The sequence below is a fragment of the Oryzias latipes genome, chromosome 21 (assembly GCF_002234675.1).
Source record: "Oryzias latipes chromosome 21, ASM223467v1".
NCBI classification, from domain to species: domain Eukaryota; kingdom Metazoa; phylum Chordata; class Actinopteri; order Beloniformes; family Adrianichthyidae; genus Oryzias; species Oryzias latipes.
Genome location: NC_019879.2, coordinates 10,809,901 through 10,832,379, shown reverse-complemented (window position 1 = coordinate 10,832,379; position 22,479 = coordinate 10,809,901). Strand labels below are relative to the sequence as shown.

Below are 22,479 nucleotides of genomic sequence, written 5' to 3'. Positions count from 1 at the left end.
TGCTGGACAGACTGTCAGTTTGTCAATTTAATATTAAAAATTATCATTTGATTAAAACATTGTTTGCTTTTTTAATATGTATTTTTGTTAGTTGGAAAAAAAGGTCAAAAAAGGAAGCCAGGATATCTTGAATGCTAGAAAATATCCTGTAGGAAACTGCTAAAAAGCCTTTACTGTAAACATTTTTAATACATTTAAGTAAGACAAATTTGAAGTTACAACATCTAAAGCACTTTATTACAAAGATTTAACAACAATTTTTTGTGACAATGAAAATGTTATAGACAATCACAAAATTATTCGGCATTTACTTCACATCAGACGTCTACAACTGATTTCCACAACAAACAGGAGTATAATCTCTGAATATTGCTGCCTCTCACATCACTACAGACATTCAACATAAAAAACTTACACAAAAATAAAAGTAAAAAAAACATTGTACTTCATTAAAAGTTCATCAAATTCCTCAGTTTCAGCAGTCTGCCTGGAACTGTTTGATGCAAAAGTGATATTTATATGTTGAACAAGAGCAATTTTTAGTTATTACTGTTATAAACAATGAATTAAAAACATGTAATGTTGTTGCAATGCCTTGCAGCAGTGCAGTGAAGTGCAGAATGCCTGAGTACTCCCCCCCCCATCCACCCCGACTGTTTTCATCACAGCGGCTTCAGCTTACTCAAAAGGTTAAGTTGCCAACTTCCTTGTCACGGTTGTGGAAATATTCAGGACAAGTGAAGGTGAGAAATGTTTCAGATGACTACGCTGGAGCTGCTATGGGAGCCTCTATCCTGAGAGAGAAAAGTGACAAAGTTAGAATTTAAGAGGCAGACTGGATGATTATCACATGCAGCTAAGAGATCATTAAAACAACTAAAACAGATGAAAAGAGAGAAACAAAACAAGTATGAAGAAAAGCTGGAAATGTGAGCGATTGAAAACGCATTAGTAAAGTTCTTTCTAAAGGTGAAGGAAGCTCAGGCTACACAAGGCCGCTTTTTATCAGGTTGTGCCGCCTACAGATTTGGAAGCAAGCCTGCTATTTCCTGACAGAATTTGAATACAGCTTTATTGCGCAGGGAGGGACAACTCTGTGCAACTACAACTCGCCGTCTGCTCTTTGAAATGTACAGACAAAAGGTTCACAAGAGAACTAACGCACACATTTCTTATACATTTGTTATTTCAGTATAAAGAGATAGATAAATATGAACTTGTAAAATGTCATCCAGTCACCTCATGACCTGAATATGAAAACTCCATGTAAATGTGCTTGCTGGATTATTTATCTGGAACAAGGTCATAGTCTGGAAAAATTAACATTCAGAATAAAAAAACTGGGATTAGCCAAATTCATCCAGAATAAACACTGGAAGTTATCCCTGTATTTTCTGATCATTTGATGACTTTACAGTGTTCGTTCGCTTATGGGGGTGGGGGGTTATGTTTGAAAAATAATCCCCAATAGGTTAAACCTGCAGAGTAGGACTATAGATGCATCAAGTCTGTAAAACTCCTCACTACACACTTAATAGACTTGACTCTCTCGTTTAAACTCTCAAAGTTCAAAGAGCTGCTCCTGATCGAAGATTTATGGAGATTTAGAAAACTGAATGCATTCTGTACCGAGACTAAGCACAGAAGAGATTGATTGACAAGGCATCCAGCAAATCAGGACGCAGAACACAATATGCTGTTAAAAAAATAAAAATGGACAAAAAGATCTGGGGACACTGCACATCAAATCAATTTACGTTTTCTATCTATGCATTTGTAAACCAACTTGTCTCTAGATTCCATTTTAAAACTATTTAAGACTCTCTCTTTCACTGAAAATAATAAGTCATGACTAAATAACAACTTTCCATTTTTTGTTCTGCTAAACTTGAGCTAAAGTTGTAAACATAATGAGTGTGCAGAGAGGAGCCCATCAGCTGCAGAGCCTGATGAATTCAGACCCTTTTCTGACTGTGGGATGGAACTCATCACTCAGAATAATATTTAGAAGATATGCTTTATTCAGAATGATGTTCCTCACGCGTATAAACCTGAAACCAAGAACCTTCTTAGGGTTTTGGTTCTTTTCCCTGTTCAGATGGAACATTTTTTGACTGTGTCCAAATTCCCTCACTACTCTCCAACCCATAAAAGACGATCCAGTGCCCTGGATTTCAATGCAAATTGGACATCATGCTCACTGCTTTTTTTTTTCCAAACAGCAAATATAACGTTATTTGTTTGCCAAAGCAAAAACCCAACAAAAAGGAAGGTTTTATGAAGACTATTTATGAATCCACTGTGTTCTTATGATGAAAACTTAGTTGGTTTTTAAAAAATACATTTGAATACATTTTTTTCCTCCAATAAAAAACAAACGAAATGCATCAGGTCTATATTCACTAATCTAGTGAGCATTGATTCGTTTTTTGCAGACTCTTTTGTAGGGCGCTGATGTCTAGTGCACTGAGTAGTGAATTCGGACACAACCATAATGCTTTGCTGGTGATCAGCAAATAAACTCAGCGGCGGATCTACAGGCGGCAGAATGTCGGTGGGGCGTCAAACATTTGGACTTTACCAGCAGAGAAAAAAAAAGGGTGACGTTCTGAGAGGAAAGCAAGACAGGTTTAAGTACTTGTTAGCTATCCAACATTTCTTTTAGAGAGAAAATGAAAAACACCTGAGTAAGCAAAGACACAGAAGGTTTGCTTGAATAAAGAATTTGAGAAAAAGCGTGTAATTCCAGTTTTGCCCCTTGTCCTTGAACACAACAGAAGCCAGCTTTAGAGCAGAAACAAAAATGTTTTTAATAGCAAAGATCTGCTAGAGGGCTGAGAAAAACAAAACCCATCATGCTTTTAAATCAAAGCTGTGTTCTGTGGTTCACTATAGGTGTTATTAGGACCTTGTGTTTGGTGAAACCTTAGCTCCCTGACAGAGTTGTGGGAAAGAGGCCAAAGCGGGCAGAGGGTGTCAGCAGATCAGTGTGGGCCTTACAGACAGCGGGGCGTAGTTCTTGTGGGAGCTGCTGTTTCCATGCTGGATGTCGATGGTGGAGTAGCTGGGCGGCTGCTCTGTCCACCCCTTCCCTCTTCCTCCTTTTCTCCTCCTGCGGTCCTCCTCATCTGAGCTCCAGGGCTCTTTGGGCCGCTGTGGGGGGGTGAGGCTCCTCCCCTTGCGAGCTGCTCTCTCGTACATCTCCTCCAACAGGTCGTCCTGGCTGCGGGTGCGAGGTCTGGACCCACCCCTGCTCCTTCCAGATGAGCCTCCCCCCTCATTTCTTGAGCCCCTGTGAGGCGCTCTTCCCCGCCTGAAGTCCAAATCGGAATCATCGCTGTAATCCCGCAGGATTCCATGCCGGGCGGGGGTGTTGTCTGCATACCCACGGGCAGAGGGGTTGGTACTCCCGCTAGAGTGGCTGGACGCCCTGTAGCCCCGGGCTCCGTGTCTGCCTGCAGCCCCCCCATGTGACGACAAGCCGGGAATACGCTGAACGATGGGGGGCAGAGTGATCACCCTTCTCTCCACCCCTTTGACCCCCATCTCATCCAGAGCAGACAGCATACTCGGGGGCCCCGGTGCATACGGGACTGCATGAGGGGCTGGCTCCAACCGCGGTTGGGGTTGAAACATGATCTGATGAGCATAGGGAGACATCTGAGGCACCCCAACGTCAAGCCCCTTCACCTGGTTCTCCAGGAAGTCCAGCACCTGGTTGGTGCCTTGAATGCTGCCCTGAAAGCTGCCGCTGTATTGATGCGGCGGTGGAGGAGGAGCCTGCTGCTGCAGCGCCATGGGAGACGGCTGCATGGGGGTCATGGCAAAGCTTTGTTTGGTCGGGTAGTCCGAGTAGAACCCTGGCAGAAAGCGAGAAGAGAGTTAGCTTTAAAAACACAGAGAAATGAAGCAACAAAAACCAGAACCACAACTTTGGAGCTCATGAACTGCAGAGACGGTCATGTGTTTCACACAAAAAGCTCAATCACAGGGCTGTTTGGTTTCTGTGGACTGTTCACCCAAAGCAAACACACCTGAACAAAGCACGTAATCCCTCGACAAAGAAGGCTGCCATGCTTTTGTGTAGCTGCTGCTCACCTGGATAAAGCAAGGGCCCGCCCTGGGAGGACATGTTGGAGCTGATGGGAGCGTAAATCGGCTGACCCTTCATCCAAGGAGCCATGGCCTTCTGAGCCTCCCGGACCATCCGGTGCTGCATCACAGCTGCGGTCAGAGGAGATAGACAAACGTCAAGAGGAGGTGCCACAATGTCAGGACAAAAACTGTAAAAGAAGTTTGTGTTTGGTTGCTTTTTCAGACTAGAGCTAAAAGAAAAGATCACTGTAAATGAGAGATGAGCACCTTTACAACTTTAGAACATTTGTAACAATTTTTATTTTTTACAATTTTAAACTAAATGGGCTTTTATTTGCAACATTTTTATATCACTTTTGTTCTGTTTTTGCTCTCCTAACCACTTTATTTAAATAAAGTTTTGTAAACAATGATCGAAACATTAAATCGATCAGTATTTATCAAATTATTCATTAAAAGTCTCTATTTTCTTAAAAGAAAGATTAACTTTTCAGTTGAATCTTTGTTTCCCTATTTCAATCTGGGGCTTTTCTTGTGAAAAGAATGCAAGTTAGATGTTTTGGAGCAAGGGTGGGGTGTAAAAGGCTGTCTGAATACTCAAGAAGCTGTAAAGAGAGTCTCCTCCACCTTTTTCTGGGCAGCAGCAGGTCTGAGGGCAGCAGGGGCAGCGGACGTAGCAGCAGCACTTCTGCGGACAGCACTGACAGCAGCAAATGCAGCAGAGCATGATGAGGAGGAGGGCGCCCATGATGATCAGCAGAACGGTCAGCCAGTCTGGAACAGGCCACACCCACAAATAAGGCGCGGCTCATCGCGGTTCAGGCATGAGTTCAGGCAAACTCACGGAAAACGATGAGCTTGATTTCCCGATCCGAGTCTCCGGTGGTGTCTCCGGCTGCATCGATGGAGCAGTAATACATCCCATTGTCCCACCACATCACCTCGTTTATGACCAGGTCAGCCTCTGATAACGAAAAAACCCACATTTACGTTAGAAAACACAGAACCTGGTGTTTAACGACAATAAAATGAAACTCCAAGCCCAAAGTAGATGTGATACGGTCAACAGAATGTTCCTGAGTTACCGGGCAACATCGGGCTCTCTTGACTTAGTAGGTTTGAAAACAGTTTTTGTTATCAGGGTAGAGAATTGAAATAAACTGTCTGACAAAGGAGGAAAATCATCTCTGAGAGAGTTCACCTGCACGCATGACTTAACCTGGTGACATGATGCTCTCATGAGGTGGAGGACGTGTGTAAACCTGCCTTATGCTTAGTGTGTAATTCTATAAGCTTTGATTTCTAGAATAACCAGGTTACTTTGACACCAAATGTGTGATCATCTGATTTCTCAAGTTAACAGACTCTACAAGCAACACATAGACAGAATAATCAGACATTCTTAATCTGATCATGAGAAATCAAGTGAACACAGGTCAATTTAGCCCTGAAAAGCCGCCAGGTATCCACCTTCATTCAAATTATTGGAGCTTTTAAATAAAAGAAGTGCAGGAGATGGAAGTCACATGACACTGCTGCGTAACCAAGGCAACCACGGGTTCTTCCTTGTGTAAGACGACCAGCAGAAACATCTATTAAACAGACGTATTAGTTCCTACATCAGCGAAGCTAAGGCTACGACCGTTAGCTTTGGGAAACTCAGACAGGTGGAAGTTTGAAAGTTGCTTTTTAGCAAACAGATTATTTACTCTGAAATTGGAGAATGGACAGTCGTGAGGACAATCTGATCATTGGATTTCTGTTGTCAGTTGCATTAATCTGATTACTCCAAGTCATCTGATTTCTGTGTGCCTGTAAACGGGTTCACTGACTGCCAGCATTCACAGTAAAACATCTGAGTTGTATGATGGAGTATTAGGGCTGCATGAAAAAAAAAGAAACTTTTACAAAAAAAAGTTGTAAAATTATTAGAAAAATGTCAAAATTTTACCAAAATAAAATAGTAACTGTATGATTTAAAACATTAACTTTAAAAAGGAAAGAAAAGAAAGAAACTTTTATTTTATGAAAATAAAATTGTAAATTTCCAAAAATGTACAGCAGAATTCTTGAGCAAAGGGATGTCCATTCAATTTCTCTGAAATGTCATCAAATTAAACAAGTGATGTTCAAATGTCTGTTCAAACATTTTAAAATCTAATCTAAAATCTAATTTAAAATCTAAAAAAGATGATGACTTTTTGAAGCATACGTTTATAACTTGTAATCTTATTCTATCCTCATATATTTGTTGATGTTTTACTTCACTGTAGCTCTAATACGCCGTCGTACGATTTCATTTCTAAGGAGAAGATGAAATCAGAAGAATAAAAAACCTGAACATCAAACCCCAGTAGTCAAGCGGAGATCCAACTTACTGTTCTGGATGGTAATTTTGCGGTTTCGGTACTCCACGCCCAGAACGGGCTCATTGCCGCCCCTCTTCTGCACCACAGTGCGAACAGTACGCTGTCTGTCGGGGCAGTCGTTGGCGGGGTCCTGACCCAGCTGGAGGGCTGCCTGGTAGGCTTTGGAGACAGAGTTTTGATGCAGTTTTCAATGCTGTTCCAACATAAACTGTATTTGTGACAAGGAGCACGGCAAGCACACGTGTGGTTCTCTGCATGGGGAGCACTGCGACAGAGCTGATATTCACATAACTAACTCCAGCGTGTTTTTCCTGTATGACCAGTTACCGTGTTGACCTATAACACGGGACAACAAGAAATTAAACTCCGTAGAGAACATTCAAGGAATGATGCTGAACAACAAACAGGTGTAGACAGAAACTTTCAGCTTTAGTGATTTAAAGGAATCTGGTTGAACCTTTTCATCCCAACCAGAGTCTGAAGGATCCAGAAAGATTTCAGATTAAAACTAAAAGATGGAAAAGCACGGTCATACAAAAACAATGGCATCTTATTGTAATCAGAGTTATGGTTATGAAAAGTGAAAGTGTTGACAGACGCCTTACTGTTTGTTATAAACTAGAAGATTGTAAGAACAAAAACCTTTTTGTTCAGGACTTTAGTAAAAAACAACTTTTTTTCCAGCTGCTCTTTTCTACACTAAACAAATCCTCCATTCAAGTTTTTTCCTGCATCATTTCTTCTGTCAGCTTCTGAGTTTTAAAATCAAAGCATTTTTTAAATAAATTATACCATGTTGTTCTTATCTTTGATTCTTTAGGTGCTAAATGTTTTTCTTTTCATAACTATAGGGGGAAGAGTTGAAGCTTCTTTCAACATGAGTGCAACTTTTTATTTATGTTAACAAAAATGATTCGTATAAAATGAATAAAAATAGCAAACGCTTGTAAAAACTACATGCTGACATGGCATTGAAATGCAGTTAAGAGCGTCGGTCAATTTCCAGAGAGGTTTCTTTGTCAGTTAGTCACTAGATGTCCCTGTTCTTAGTTTAAATGTTCAAAATATAAAATAAAAGCTTCACTTATGTGGAGCGAGACATAAGACTTTAGTTTTGTACTTGTAACTTTCATTTTGTACCTGCAGTTTAAGTTCTGCATTTGTAAGTTAATTTTTGTAACTTGCACACATTTTAAAAGTACAAATTTCAAGATCTAGGCTACAAGTAAAAAAGACTTTTGCTATGCCTGGAAGAACCAATGAGGGGCCAATTTTGACCAACCAATCATGTTTCTGGAATCTCCATCCAATCATGGCGAGAGTAGGGTAGGGAGGTCCAATGAGTTATATCGCTAGAGGAGACATCACGTGACTCCTCATAGGAGGAGAGGCTGACCTTTTCTTGCAGGTTTCCAATGGATTCAGACTTAAGGAAAAAGTGGTCCTTAGCTATTATAAGAGCTAACCCAGATGGATCACTGTGGTTACCAACTAGCAATAGCTATGTTCAAAACATTTTGTGGAACCAGATTTTGATAAGACTGGCCAGACGGTTTGCTTGGAACCCGGCACCATACCATCTGTGTTACGCAAATTGATCACTCACATGAACCAGTAGGGTAAATCTGTTGTGTTATGTTTGTTTTTTTCAGGGTAAATCTATTGTTAAGCTTTGGACTTTTTGTTGACTTATTGTTTATTTATTTATCATTTATAATTATTGTTATTATTAATTATTAAATATTATTATTATTTATAGACTTATTATTTATTTTTTATTATTATTGACTTATTATTTATTTATTGTTATTATTTACTATTATTATTGACTTACTATTGATTTATTAATTTAATATTATTATTGACTTATTGTTGGGCTTTTCTAAAAAATTTAAATTACATGTGAAAAAGGTCTAAAACTTCTAAATGTTTAGATATAACTTTTTAAATATATATATTTTTATTTGTAAGAAGTCCAGCAACTATGCATTATTCATTAAAGTTTGAGCTTTTAAGGTTGACTGTTTTTCTTTATATATATATATATATATATATATATATATATATATATATATATATATATATACATAAACATTCTATAAAAGCTACTCAGATACCACTAAAGGCAATAGAAAGGATTGTCATGTTGGCGCCGTCGACCTCACCAAGATGGCGTCGCGCTCTGCCACCTTTGGCCAGGCTTCCCAAACGGGCGTGTCTCCTCTAGCGATATAACTCATTGGGGAGGGCTCTGCAGTGCTCTCAACCAAACATGATTTCATTCACACGGCTCAAATTTAATGTTATAGATGTTTACATTTCTATTTTCCAGTAACAAAATTAGTATTCTATAATGCCTCTTGAATTCTGGTGTTACTTAACCCTTTGGAACCGATTGACGCCTCGAGGCATCCTGCCAACCGACTGTCAGATCAGCGTGATAAAACTCATCTGAAATAAACTTCAACTTATTTTAATGTTCTGTGATTGAGACTTTATTGAATGAAAGAGGGAATATGGCAAATATTTGTAGTTCGTGGATAAATGCGACCTCCGATTTTAATGAATGAGGCAGAAAATGAACGTTGAGCAGACAGCTAATAAATTCACATAGATCCTTCTCAATTCAGACACAACTATCACATGTGTTGTGCACAGCTGATTCATGCGGGAAATACTTGTGTGTGGGGGGGTAAAAAGCTGCAAAAAATTCTAGGATTTTTTCAGCTTTTTATTTATCCCAAATGTGAAAACAATTAAAGACCAAAAAAAAAAGTTACGTACGATTTTTTTGTTTTGTTCAATTTATCATAGTTGTTTTAAACAGCAAATTGTGTTTTGTTCAGAACACATTCAGTTTACTAGATCTACAGAAATCTTTGATCACGATCAGATCTTTGTTTAATCCTGGATTTATTTTTCTATGAATGTTTGAACTTTGAAAGTTTAAACGAAAGAAAAGTGTTAAAAATTTCTGAGAAAAGTCTATAAAGTGTGTAGTGAGAAATGTTACTGCCTTAAACATCTAGAATAATTGTGAAATACAAAACTGCCTACTTTGTGGATTTCTCCTATCTCAGGTTATTTTTAGAGGGTAAACAGTGTATTCCTAATCTGGCCTCCCCGGCTTTATAGCCATCACATCTAAAATGAGCGTATCGTCTTCCACTTGCAGCCTTACCTGTGGAGTAGTACTCCAGCACGGGGTCTTTGCAGAAGGATTTGAACTTCCATGAGACCAGGACGTCCTGAGAACTGGCTGAAGTTGAGTAGTCGCAGTACAGAATCACATTAGAGAAGAGCATGGTACTCCTCTCCGTCTGCGGGACCACCACCTGAACGGACAGCAGCTCTAAAAACAAACACAAAATGTGGGGAGAGATTATAAAAAGATGAGCCACAGCAAAACATTTGCATCCATCTGCCGGTACCCTTTGCCCCACCCTTTTGGCCTCCCTCTCTACACCAATAAACCTCCTATTTGGTCTTCCTCTAGACCCCTTTCCTTGTCTCTCCAACCTCAACATCCTTTTACCAACCCCCTGTCCACGTGTCCAAACCATCTCAATCTGCTTCCCTGCATTTATCTTCTTAGCCTGCTCTCACTATAGATGACAGTGTCATCTGCAAACATCAAGGTCCTTAGAGATCCTGTCAAACCTCATCTGTCAGTCTGTCCATCACTACAGCAAACAAGAAGGAGCTCAAAGCTCATCCATGGTGCAGTCCCACCTCCACCATGAACTCCTTCCGTCACACCTAGAGAACTCACCACTGCCTGACAGCACTCATCCATGTCCTGAACAACGAACATTCTTCTTTGTCACTACAGACTTCCTTACCCGAACCACAGCTCCTCTCTGGATCCTGTTATAAGCCGCCTTTCCATTGACTGAAATTGTGCAAATTGGACGTGCGATAAAAAATTACCCCAAAGGAAACAAGGAAGCACAGCAATTTAGGAAAAAAAATAGCATTTATTTAAAAAAATATATAAACACCACAAGAGCACAGCATCACACAGCTCATCAACAGTTGAGCGTGTCATGCAGAATTGACCACAATTTCCCCAAATGGCTTCATCCGTAGCCGCTCTGACGTTAAGGCTGGTCTGTACTTCAAAGCGAATGGTCATCGCACCAGTCGCATCCACAATCGCGCGGTCTAGTTCATATTAGTGTTGCTTGGATTTGCTTGAGACTGTCCGGGATAACTGTGATGAACTTCTTAGTGGCAACGCCATCGTCTCCTTGGTTTATCTTGCTCATTCGTTTGCTGCATCTTGTTGTGCTGATCACAGAGGACCTCTCCTGGACTGAAAACACCACATCGGCAGTAGGGAAGGCCCAGCAGTGTCTCCACTTCCTGAGAATACTCAGGAGGAACAACCTGGACAAGAAGCTGCTGGTGACCTTTTACAGAGCCACCATAGAGAGCCACCATCACATCCTGGTATGCAGGATGCTCGGCCGCAGACAGGAAAGTGCTGCAGAGGGTGATCAACAAAATCCATGGCTCCCCGCTGCCCAGCCTAGAGGACATCGCCAGCTCTCGCTACACGAGCAGAGCCAAACAAATCATCAAGGACCCACACCATCCCAACCACCACCTGTTCCAACGACTGCCATCAGGCCGGCAGTACAGGTCACACAAGGTTTGCACCAGTAGACTTTTTTTCCCAGAGCTGTCAACGTCCTGAACAAAATGTGAACCTCAAAATAAAAACACAGTAACATCTGTAAAACAATCAAGTGCAATATTTAACAGTCTGGAAGTGCAATAAAAGTTATGTGCAATGCATGTATGTAAGTTGTATAAATGTATATATCTATAGTTCCACATATTTTTCTATTTTCTATTTCATTCTAATGTGTATGTAACTTTATTTTATTTTCCTCCAGCAGCTGTAGCCCACCAGTAATTTCGTTGTAACAAGCCTCTTGTGTACAATGATATTAAAGGATTCTGATTCTGATCTGCGAACGTGCTGAAGCAGAGAAGGGTGGTGTGTTTGTTACGCCAGAGTTTTAGTGCCACAAAAAAAAACAAAAAAAACATTGCAACATTTAAAGTTGCACATTTACGAGAAAAAAAACTAGTACATTTGTGAGAAAAAACCTGGCAAAATAAAGATTAAAGTTGAAGTGATCATACTACTGATAACGTTGCAAATGTTTGGAAGGTCAATTGTTTAATTTACGATTCCTTTCTTCCTCCTCCAAAGACAAGATCTCCAAGTCTGTGTGGAGCTTCCATCTGAGGAGGAGCACTTTTCGGCGTCTTCAACGTTCTAATGCTAATATAACAGACTATTTTCATCTTTGCTGTTTTATGTTGTTTCATCTGGAAAGGGCGAAGTGACACCATACCCCGGAGAGCCAACTGCAAAAACTATAACCTGATTGTGAGTCACCAAAAGGCTCAGAATCTTTTACTTTTGAAACCTTTCCGGAAATAAAGCTTCAAAAAAGGCTCCACATCTTTCATCTTCAAGCTAGGCTCCGATAAACAGACTACTTTGCTGTAGCGGGTTAAATCTATTTCAACTTTATTCTCGACATTTCGCCTTTAATCTTGACATTACAACTTTTTTTCCTTTGAGGAACTAAACAGGTGAGGAAGTGAGGATAATTTTTTGTTTGTTTGTAATAAAACAAAAAAAATTATCCTCCAGAATTATTTTTCTCACCGAGCCCTAAAACCCCGTTGTAGGTGGTCCACTAGGCAGAATCAGGAAATAGAGGCAAATTGCATCATCTAGTGAAAAAAACATGACATATATGTATATGAGATATAAGAGCGTTCCAGTCTTGCTTTATTTTTTATCTTGTCCGCTCTCTCTCTCTCTCTCTCTCTCTCTGTGAAGTTCAGTATTTACTTTAACTTCTTCTTTTAGGTTTTCATCATCTTCAGTTTTAAAAAGACATTTTTGTGGACAGAGTTGATCCGTGATCGCATACTCTAGTACAGTGTTTTTCAACCAGTGTGCCGCGGCACACTAGTGTGCCGTGGGAGATGGTCAAGTGTGCCGTGGGAAATTGCCCTCATTAACTGATCAAAAAACATTTCCCATCTCCAGGATTTCAGCTCTGTGTTCATCCAAACAGGCCCTGATAAAACACTGAGGAGTTAGGAATATAAAAGATCGTAAAATACCTTTTCTTTGCGTTTATTTTATTTTATTAAAGACATTTTGATAAGAATGACGGTACCGTGATTCAGCTGCACCTTCGGCTGTATTTTGGAAAAGTCCCGTCCCTTTAACTGTCTCCACCAATCATTCTTGGGGGGCTTAATCACATGTCATCAGTCTGACCAATCAGAAGTGGTTAAAGTCTTCACTTCCTTGTCCCGATTTAGCTCGTAAAGTCGCTCAGTTCTAACAAAAATACCAGCTAAAGTTCGTCTTTAGCGGTGTAGCTTTCCACAGAAACCGGTATCAGACCGTGGAACAAGTTAACAAAACAGCGAAGCTCCGAAAACCGATCTCCGGCCGTTTTATGCACTACATCTCCCATGATGCATTGGGTTGTGAGAGTGACAGCGCACAAGGAGATCTGTTGTTAAACGTCTTGAAACCAACGAACACACATCAAAATGTTTTTAAATCTTCTAACTTAACTTTTATAGCATCTTTTAGAAAAAAACCAGCTGCAGTTTCCAGTTTTTTCTTTAACAATTATCTCAAAAATGCATGTGAGATTGTGGAGGGGCTGTAGGTCAATACAGATTATGAGTTTCTCCTTATTTTTTTAATTTTTGGATGCTGGTGTGCCACGGGATTTTTTTTAAGTTTAAAGTGTGCCGTGGCTCAGAAAAAAGTTGAAAAACACTGCTCTAGTACACTGTTCTTCAACCTTTTTTGAGCCACGGCACACTTTAACCTTGACAAAAATCCCGCAGCACACCAGCATCCCAAAAAAAAAAAAAAAAAAAAAGAGGAGAAACTCAGTCTGTATTGATCTACAGCCCCTCCGCAAATTCAAATGCATTTTTGTGATAATTGTTGCAGAAAAAGCTGGAAGTTGCAGCTGTTTTTTCTAAAAGATGTAATAAAAGTTAAGTTAAAAGATTTAAAAACTATTTGATGTATGTTCGTTGTGGTTTCAAGACGTTTAACCAACGAAGATTCATTGTGCGCTGAGACGCTGTCACTTTAACCCAATGCATCATGGGAGATGTAGTGCAAACAGCCGCCAAACGCAGAAAGACTTTTGTCTCTGGGCTTCATGGTTTTGTTTACTTGTTTCACGGTCTGACACCGGATTCTGTGGAAAGCTACACCACTAAAGACGAGCTTTAGCTGGTATTTTTTGTTAGAACTGAGCGACTTTATGAGCAGAATCTGAACGAGGAAGTGAAGACTTGAACCACTTCTGATTGGTCAGACTGATGACATATGATTAAGCCTCCAAGAATGATTGGTGGTGACAGTTAACTGTGACTTTTCCAAAAACGTCTGAAGCTACAGCTAAATCGCGGGACCGTCATTCTTATCAAAGTGTCTTTAATAGAATCGAATAAACACAAAGAAAAAAGTATTTTCAGATCTTTCATATTCCTAAGTACTCAGTGTTTTATCAGGGCCTGTTTGGATGAACACAGAGCTGATATCCTGGAGATGGAAAATGTTTTTAGATCAATTAATGAGGGGAATTTCCCACAGCACACTAGTGTGCCGCGGCACACTGGTTGAAAAACACTGCTCTAGTAGACGCTCAAAATAAATTCAGGTTAAATGCTGCGACTGCAGTACGGGCGTAAAATTCCAGACGCAGGTGACGTCACAGCAGGTCTCCCTTACTGCAGCGACCGGGGCGATGATGATGAGCGCTAGTGCTGTGGCAGAAATGTGAATGTATCTGCTGTAAATCAGTGTTTACCTCCGTCGACATGGTTTTGAATGGCTGATCGCACAAGTTGATTTGTTTATTCCCATAATTATGATTGAATGATAACAGGTTACTATCGAAATTATGTTTTTTCAACACTTCTAGAATTTAGATTATGTTTTGCACATATGTGTGATGGAAACACAGTTATTGACTTTCTATAGATCAGGAGTCAGCAATGTTTATGCCATGAAGTACCAATTGGAAATTTGAAAGCACCAACTATAATGTGAACTCCGATTCACAGAAATACAAAAATATTTCAATATTTCTGAAATGTTTGAGAAATATTTCTGTAATTCACAAACAGCAGGTCAAATAGCTTTTTTTATTTATTTTGGTTTTAACTTAAAAAAGTGCTTTCAAAACAATATTGCACAAGGAAAACAGGTCAAAGTTATAATATTATTGCAGCTGTTTGTTTGAAACAAAGTACTGCATTAGTGGTATGTCATACCTACAGCAATAGGATTAAATACGTCAGAACCAAATACCATCAAAACCATTACAACCATTAACATTAAAAAGTGTATTTGGTTTATTCATCTTTTGCTACTTTATGAGACAGGGCCAGAGCAACTTCATGTAAGGGGATTTTGTGAGGGAGCTTTTATTGCTTGTAAAACTAAATATTTTCAGAATATGAGAGTTTCTCATTTTAATGTGGATCAACAAAACTTTACAAGTGTAAAAGCATGATTTTGCAACTTTCAGCACAAAAATGGTCATTTCCTGCAGAATTTGTAACATAAATATTATCAATAATGGAGACATTGAATGTGTATCAGAACCACAATACAACATAGATTCGATAAATATTATTAATAATAAAACAGCATAGGAAAATAGCCATTATTGTGTTTTCCGCCGTGCCCCAAAGCAAACTGGTGGCGAAAACGTGGGGATAATCGGTGTCTGCTGCAGATTAAAAATAATAAATAAGTGGAATGAAAAAATGACCGGATATCTTTCGGTTTCAGAATAAAAGCCTTTTAATAGAGGAGGAAGAGACTCGTATTAGAAAAAATAATAAAATAAAATAAAACACCCACAATTATTCTACTACCACATTCAAATAAACTCTTCACGTGTCACAACTTCCTTCGTAAATTAACCTGCATTTACCGGGAACTGCTGGAGTAAATACGTGACAACGGTTCCCAGTCTGTCGTGTTTATTACACCTGTTGATTATTAACGAACAGACATGGCCGTCCATTTCTCAGCCGGACCTCTCCCAACTTTAAACAAAAGCTATTTACAAACTAGCGTTAAAGTAACTCAACATCGTTTCAACTTAAGTAAAAATGCTCCCTTTGAGCTTTTTGAGGCTCACCTGTCGGCAGGTGCACCAGCAGAAGCGACACCACGAACAAATTTTCCATGATCGCGTAGCTGTTTATCCTTCCGCGGAAACTTCACTGTCTGTCCTCGAAAAGCCTGAAAAGGCAAAATAAATATCCAGAATTTGAATGAAAAGTCCTCATGAGTGTGCTGAGCTGATTATCGTCGTTTATTTTTACATTTCTGGCGCTTTTATCCTGGTTTGTGTAGATAGGGATCGTCAGAGAGTGCTAGAGCCACGGAGACGAACTTGTCTTGGAAAAGGCTGGCGGAGGACTATCACCCCTCCCCCAATCCAGCTCTAGGTGACGTCCATAACCCCGCCCCCTGGGACAGGTGCAGTCCTCAAAGTGCAACCTCTGTTTATTGGGGAAAATGATGAAAAGCACCTAGTTGCCGACCACAACAAGAATTAAATTACGTTTTAGCCTGACCTGCATGTTTTTATATGAGATTAGAATTCCGATCAAAGCGTTCCCAGTTGTCTTTTAATTATAATTACGTCCTTTTTTTTTTGCCAGAATCAAGTACCGTTGTCTAGAACTTAGTTTCTACAGAGCAGCAGGAATTTATTAGAAATTCACCTCTGAGTTGTGGGCAGGACTGTTGGCCCGAAGTGAGTGTGTGCCCCCCCCTTCTGAGAACTTTGTTTACACACTCTCCTGGTGGCTTACAGTCCCTCACAACCCAACCTCCTGCCTTGTATCAACGGTTCAGGCTGGTAGTAGTTGTGTAATGGGGTGGGGATATTTTCTTGGCACACTTTGAGTCCTTTACTGCCAATTGAGCATGGGTCCAACACTACAGCCTACCTGAGTATTGTTGCTGACCATGTCCTTCCCTTTTTGACCACAGTGTACTATCTTCTGATGGCTACTTCCAGCAGGATCAGGCACTATGACTATGTCATAAAGCTGGAAGCATCTCAGACTGGTTTCTTGAACATGACAATGAGTTTACTGGACTCAAATGGCCTCCACAGTCACCAGATCTCCACCCAAACGGGAGATTGGCATCATGGATGTTCAGCCGACAAATCTGCAGCAACTGTGTGATGCTATCATGTCAAAATGGACCAAAGTCTCGGAGGAATGTTGCCAGTACCTTGTTGAATCTATGCCAACAACTGCTAGGGCAGATCTGAAGGCTGAAGGGGGTCCAACACAGTACAAGCAAGGTGTACCTAATAAAGTGACCTGCTAGTGTTGTAGACAGAAGTCTCTTTCTTCATCCAAATGTCCCACTTTTCACTGAAGAACCTGTCAAACATTCAAACTGGTCTTTATCACAGTCAAACCTTGTTTCTTTAGTCCGGAACAATGTTCATTCATCTTTTAAAACCCAGGTTTTGTCCCTTTCGGGGTCACAGTGTTGCCTATCCCGGCTATTGCAGGCAGGTGACATCCCGGGCAGGTCGCCAGTATGTTGCAGGGCCACAAATCACACACTCATGCACACTCGCATTCACACCAAAGGACAATTTAGAGTATCCAATAAACCTATGAAGCATGTTTTTAAACGGTGGGAGGAGCTGGCGTTCCCGGAAAAAACCCACGCATGCACAGGGAGAACATGCAAACTCAGCATAGAAAGATACTGTGTTCTGTTTCAGGTCCCCCAGCTGAGACTTGAACCGGGGGCCTTCTTTTTGTGAGGCAAGAGCGCCACCGCGCTACTGAGCCGCCGTGCAGGATAGTTTTGCAATTATATTATCTATAATATAAACTGTTTATTTTTGAATCCAGATTTAGGCTCAATTGACCTTGAAAACACGGTTACACTTGCATTTGATCAATTAAAAGTAGATGTTAAGTCTGTGCTCTGTGCTCTAATGCCTGTTTCTGAAGCTTCAGTGTGCAGCTGAGACCTACAAAACATTTGTAGGCAAACAGGAAGATTTTTTTTTATAAAAGACATAATGTCAAAGGAATAAAATTCAACAGTGCAGACTAAAAAGAAACTTTAGTTGACATTTATTCATATCAGAATACTTGTTAAAATATCTATCCTGAAACTTCATGAATATTTTTTTCGGAGGACTAGCAAAGCATGTAAACTGTGTGGATGAGGCCAGCGATGGCTGCTTATAAGGAATCAGGAATCAGGAAACTTTATTGTCATTTTATCATGATAAAACGAAATTAGGCTCTCTGGTCCCGGGCCAGCCGTTTACATTCAGACATAAATAATATATATCAATAATAATGTCAGTAAAATATCAGTCTGTTATGGTGTGGTTCCTGATGAGTATTGCACAGAAGTATTTTTCAAATTGCACAGTATTTTATGTTAAGTATTGCACAGCCCTGTGATATTGCACTTGGGAATTAGCTTGTTGTCCATAGAGGGGGGGGGGGGGTGCAGTGATCAACCGGAGTTAAGCAGTCTGACTGCTTCAGGAAAGAAACTGTTCCTCAGTCTGGTGGTCCTGCTCTTTATGCTCCTCAGCCTCCTGCCTGAGGGGAGCAGGGAGAACAGAGGGTGTGAGGGGTGAGTGGGGTCTTTCAGGATGCGAGAGGCCCGTTTCCTGCATCTGGTCGTATAGATGTCAGTGGTGGACGGCAGGCTGCAGCCCACAGTCCTCTGTGCAGCTTTGGTCACTCGTTGCAGAGCTTTCCTCTCTGCCGCAGAGCAGCTGCCGTGCCACACCGTGATGCAGGAGGTCATGACGCTCTCCACCACACACCTGTAGAAGGAGGTCAGGACTGGGATCCCCATCCCAGCTCGCTTGAGCCTCCTCAGGAAATAAAGGCGCTGGTGTGCCTTCTTGACCAGGCAGGAGGTGTTGGTGCTCCAGGTGAGGTCGCTGGAGATGTGCACGCCCAGATACCTGAAGCTGGAAACCACTTCCACCGCGTCCCCTCCGATGTGAATGGGGGGAGGGGGGCATCTGTCCTTCCTAAAATCCACGATCATCTCCTTGGTCTTCTTCCCATTGATGCAGAGGTTGTTGTCTCTGCACCAGCTCTCCAGATGTTCCACCTCCTGCCTGTAGTCAGACTCATCGTTGTTGGAGATGCGTCCAACCACAGCTGTGTCATCCGCAAACTTCACGATCAGACAGCTGGGGTGACTCGCTGTGCAGTCGTGCGTGAGCAGGGTGAACAGGAGGGGGCTCAGCACACAGCCCTGGGGGGAGCCCGTGCTGAGGGTGATCGGGGAGGAGGAGACGTTGCGGATTTTTACAGACTGCGGTCTGTCTGTCAGGAAGTCCAAGACCCAGTTGCACAGAGTGGGGTTCAGTCCAAGTGTGTGTAGTTTCTGGGTGAGGGTCTGCGGGATGATGGTGTTAAAAGCTGATGTGAAGTCCACGAAGAGCAGTCGAACGTACGCGTTCTTGTTCTCTAGGTGGGTGAGGGTTGTGTGGACCACAGAGGAGATGGCGTCCTCTGTGGATCGGTTTGACCTGTATGCATATTGGTGCAGGTCCTTGGTGATGTCGATGGATTCTGTGATGCGGGTCATGACCAGTTTTTCGAAACATTTCATGACTATCGGTGTCAGGGCAACCGGCCGATAGTCATTCAGACTTGTCACTGTGGATGATTTGGGTATTGGAATGATGGTGGCGGTTTTCAGGCAGGTGGGGACCACTGCCTGCATCAGGGAGGTGTTGAAGATGTCTGTCAGCACCTCTGTGAGCTGGTGTGCACAGTCCTTCAGCACCCGTCCAGGGATGTTGTCGGGTCCAGCAGCTTTGTGAGGGTTGATCCTCTGGAGGGTCCTCCTCACCTCAGCGGGCGTCACACTGAAAGGCTCTTCGCCAGGTGGGATGGTGAGTTTGGTGCTGGGAGGGGCGGTGTTGGAGTCCTCAAAGCGGGAGTAGAAGAAGTTGAGTGCGTCTGGTAGAGAGGGGTCCTCAGGACATTGTGCATCTCTGGTGTTGTAATCTGTGATGCACTTAATGCCCTTCCACATACTCCGAGGGTCATTCGACGTAAAGTGTCCCTGAATCCTCTGAGCATAGGCGGCCTTGGCCCTCCTCACCCCAGCATGCAGCTCCCTTCTTGCTGCTCTGAGTGCCACCTTGTCACCTGACTGGAACGCAGCATTCCTGTGTTTCAGCAGAGCCCGCACCTCTGCGTTCAGCCAGGGTTTCTGGTTGGGGTAGTACGTTACAGTCCTGGTGCTGGTGACATCCTCCGTGCACTTACTGATGTACCCGAGGACTCCTGATGCATAATCCTCCAGGTCCACCTCCCCCTCATGCGAAGCTGCCTCCCTGAAGATCTGCCAGTCTGTGTGCTGGAAACAGTCTTGCAGAGCTGATGCAGCCTCACTAGGCCACACTGTGATGGTCCGCTGTGTTGGTGCTTGTCGTCTGAGGAGAGGGCGGTAAACAGGGGCCAGCATGATGGCTATGTGGTCTGAAAAGCCCAAATGAGGATGGGGGACAGCTCTGTATGCATCTTTTTTGTTGGTGTAGACACAGTCCAGAATATTATTTCCGCGTGTTGGAAAGTTGATGTGCTGGTGGAACTTGGGCAGAGTGTCTGTCAGGTTTACATGGTTGAAGTCCCCTGCAATCACGTAAAAACACTTTGCAGGAGGTTTAGCATGTTTCTTCTAACTTTATGTGCAAGTTCAAGTGTTCTAGTGTTCAAGTGAAAATATGATTGCACATTTATTATTGCACGAAAACAGTACTTAGAAAAGGCCTTGGTGTCAGTCAGCATAACAATGTGTCCTGGAAAAAATCAAAATGACTCAAAAATGAATTAAAAAGTAGACTGGACTCCAGATTTTCCAGATCTCAGCTGGTCTGGCTTTTGGTGCATCTTGTTCAGAGGTTGGGATTCTACACCGACTTCTAAAGCATGAATGCATTTCTGTAAAAACACTGATATCATAAAGCAGAGTTTTGCATCAAACACTACATTTCTATGGACCAGGATGCTCCCGTCAATCAGCTTCCAGCCGCTCCTCAGAATTTGCAGGGTGTTCAACTTGATTTATGTAGCTTGTTGTTTCATCTCTTTGTGACACAAATGTTATGTTATGCATATCAAATATTTTCAGCCTCCAAATGCGCATACCTTTACAGCTTTTAGGAACTCCTCCAATGAAAATACTATTTTTGGTGTTTTCGACATGTTCTTACAGCATTTTTCAGATAATGAAGGACATAAATAAAGAAATTTTGGTTTAAAATTGCATTTATGAGTATTTCTTTATTCAAATCGTTGTGAATCAGGAGCAGACTAAAGAATGCCTTTTAAAAAAGATTGCATCTATGTTGCAGAAAATACACTAGGCTGGCCAAAAACTCCCTGCTCTGCTCCATTCTGATCCATCCACTTGTAGACGACTAGATTCATGAAGGTTTTGTTTTCCTCGTCTGGATCTAAACTGCACGACTGTATTAATCACATTTGTGTTGCATCGCAAATGTTGGGTTGGGGTGGGAGGGGCTGATACAGTATGAGTGAAAAGGGGGCGTGGTTGCTCCACCCACAACTAAGAGGTGAATTGTTTCTGAACTACTGCCGCTCTGCAGAAACTTTGTCCTAGAAAATGAGACAGGGTTTTTGGGTCATGGTGTGGAGTTTGAACGGTGCTGCCATGGGTGAAAAGGACTGTGACTGTCAAACGCTTTGGGCTTTTTAGTAACGGGCTTCATTAGGGGAGCCAGTTTAGCTCGTGCTGGTTTGCGGCGCCTTCCGTCCGTGAAACCCGGGTTCGACTCCGGGCTGCTCCCTGTTCCCCTCTCCACCTCTGCCGGCTCCAAGCCCGGCTTGAGAAGGTTGTGTCAGGAAGGGCATCCGGCGTAAAACATTGCCAAATTTACCATGCGACTCGTTCGCTGTGGCGACCCCTGATGGGAGAAAGCCGAAAGTGGAAGAAGTAACGGGCTTCATTAGTATAAGCATTTAACATTATAAAACAAAAATGCATGTAGCCCCATCACTCAGCACAACTTTAAAGAATAGCAGCCTACAGAGTCATGATGGGAGGATTGGGTTCGTTGAGCTATGGTAGCTCCCAATCGGGTTACCTATTTAAGTCTCAAAAGTAACAGCGTCACAGAACTCAAAGTAAACATTTATGTCTTCCTAAAAAAACGACACCAGACAACCGTTTAAAACGAAATACTGGTTCAACTTTAATAAAATGAAGGCTTAACCCTCAAAACAAACAAAACATGGGTCTCTATATCTTGGTTCTGTGTTCTTCCTCTTAAATGGAAAAATATAATAGGCACTTGAAACAATTGTAATTTCAAAACTTAACTGAACATTCAAAAACTGTTCTTATACAAAGAAACACATGAAAAAGAACAAACTGGTCACTCCCTCCCTCCCTCCCTCCCTCCCTCCCTCCCTCACTCACTCACTCCCTCCCTCCCTCACTCCCTCCCTCCCTCCCTCCCTCACTCACTCCCTCACTCACTCACTCACTCACTCACTCACTCACTCACTCACTCACTCACTCACTCACTCACTCACTCACTCCCTTATGAGGTCAGAACAGTCTCATAATTCAGAATTGCACACACTCAGAGTCACAAATGCACACACTTCGATTCACAACTCCATACTCCCTCCCTCCCTCACTCCTTGCCCTTCCACGCCACCTGCCGTCCGTCGTGGGGTAAATCCAACGTGCTCCAGCGCCGCAGCTCAGCTTCGTGGGCTCCGCCTCACGCTCAAGCCAGAAAGTCCAAAAAGGGAAACTTTCAGTCGCTTTTTCTGCCACGGGAAACCACTCTCAGCTTGGCCTCCTGGCTGACTCGGCAAAAGTTGTCCTGTTTCCTGCCTTCTTCCTCACCTCCCATCGCGC

At 42.0% G+C, this 22,479-nt stretch overlaps 1 protein-coding gene across 1 annotated transcript; it reads right to left on the bottom strand.

Annotated features, from left to right (window-relative positions):
* Positions 1 to 167: 167 nt before the first annotated feature.
* On the bottom strand, positions 168 to 15,980 carry LOC101175444 (immunoglobulin-like domain-containing receptor 1). The gene is made up of 9 exons (XM_004081589.4): positions 15,879 to 15,980; positions 15,692 to 15,795; positions 9,646 to 9,816; positions 6,474 to 6,623; positions 4,940 to 5,059; positions 4,723 to 4,869; positions 4,099 to 4,224; positions 3,001 to 3,860; positions 168 to 794 (listed from the first exon to the last, which is right to left on the bottom strand). Exons 2-9 carry the CDS (start codon positions 15,738 to 15,740, stop codon positions 756 to 758), a joined length of 1,662 nt encoding a protein of 553 aa, XP_004081637.1. The 5' UTR covers positions 15,741 to 15,795; positions 15,879 to 15,980; the 3' UTR covers positions 168 to 755.
* Between the last annotated feature and the right edge of the window lie 6,499 nt (positions 15,981 to 22,479).

Coding starts and splice junctions, on each gene's coding strand:
- LOC101175444 (XM_004081589.4), bottom strand. CDS start 15,740: ATGGAAAATTTGTTCGTGGTGTCGCTTCTGCTGGTGCACCTGCCGACA. Junction 6,624..9,645: donor GCTGGAGTACTACTCCACAG/GTAAGGCTGCAA, acceptor CTGTCTCCAAAG/CCTACCAGGCAGCCCTCCAG. Junction 4,870..4,939: donor AATCAAGCTCATCGTTTTCC/GTGAGTTTGCCT, acceptor GGCCTGTTCCAG/ACTGGCTGACCGTTCTGCTG.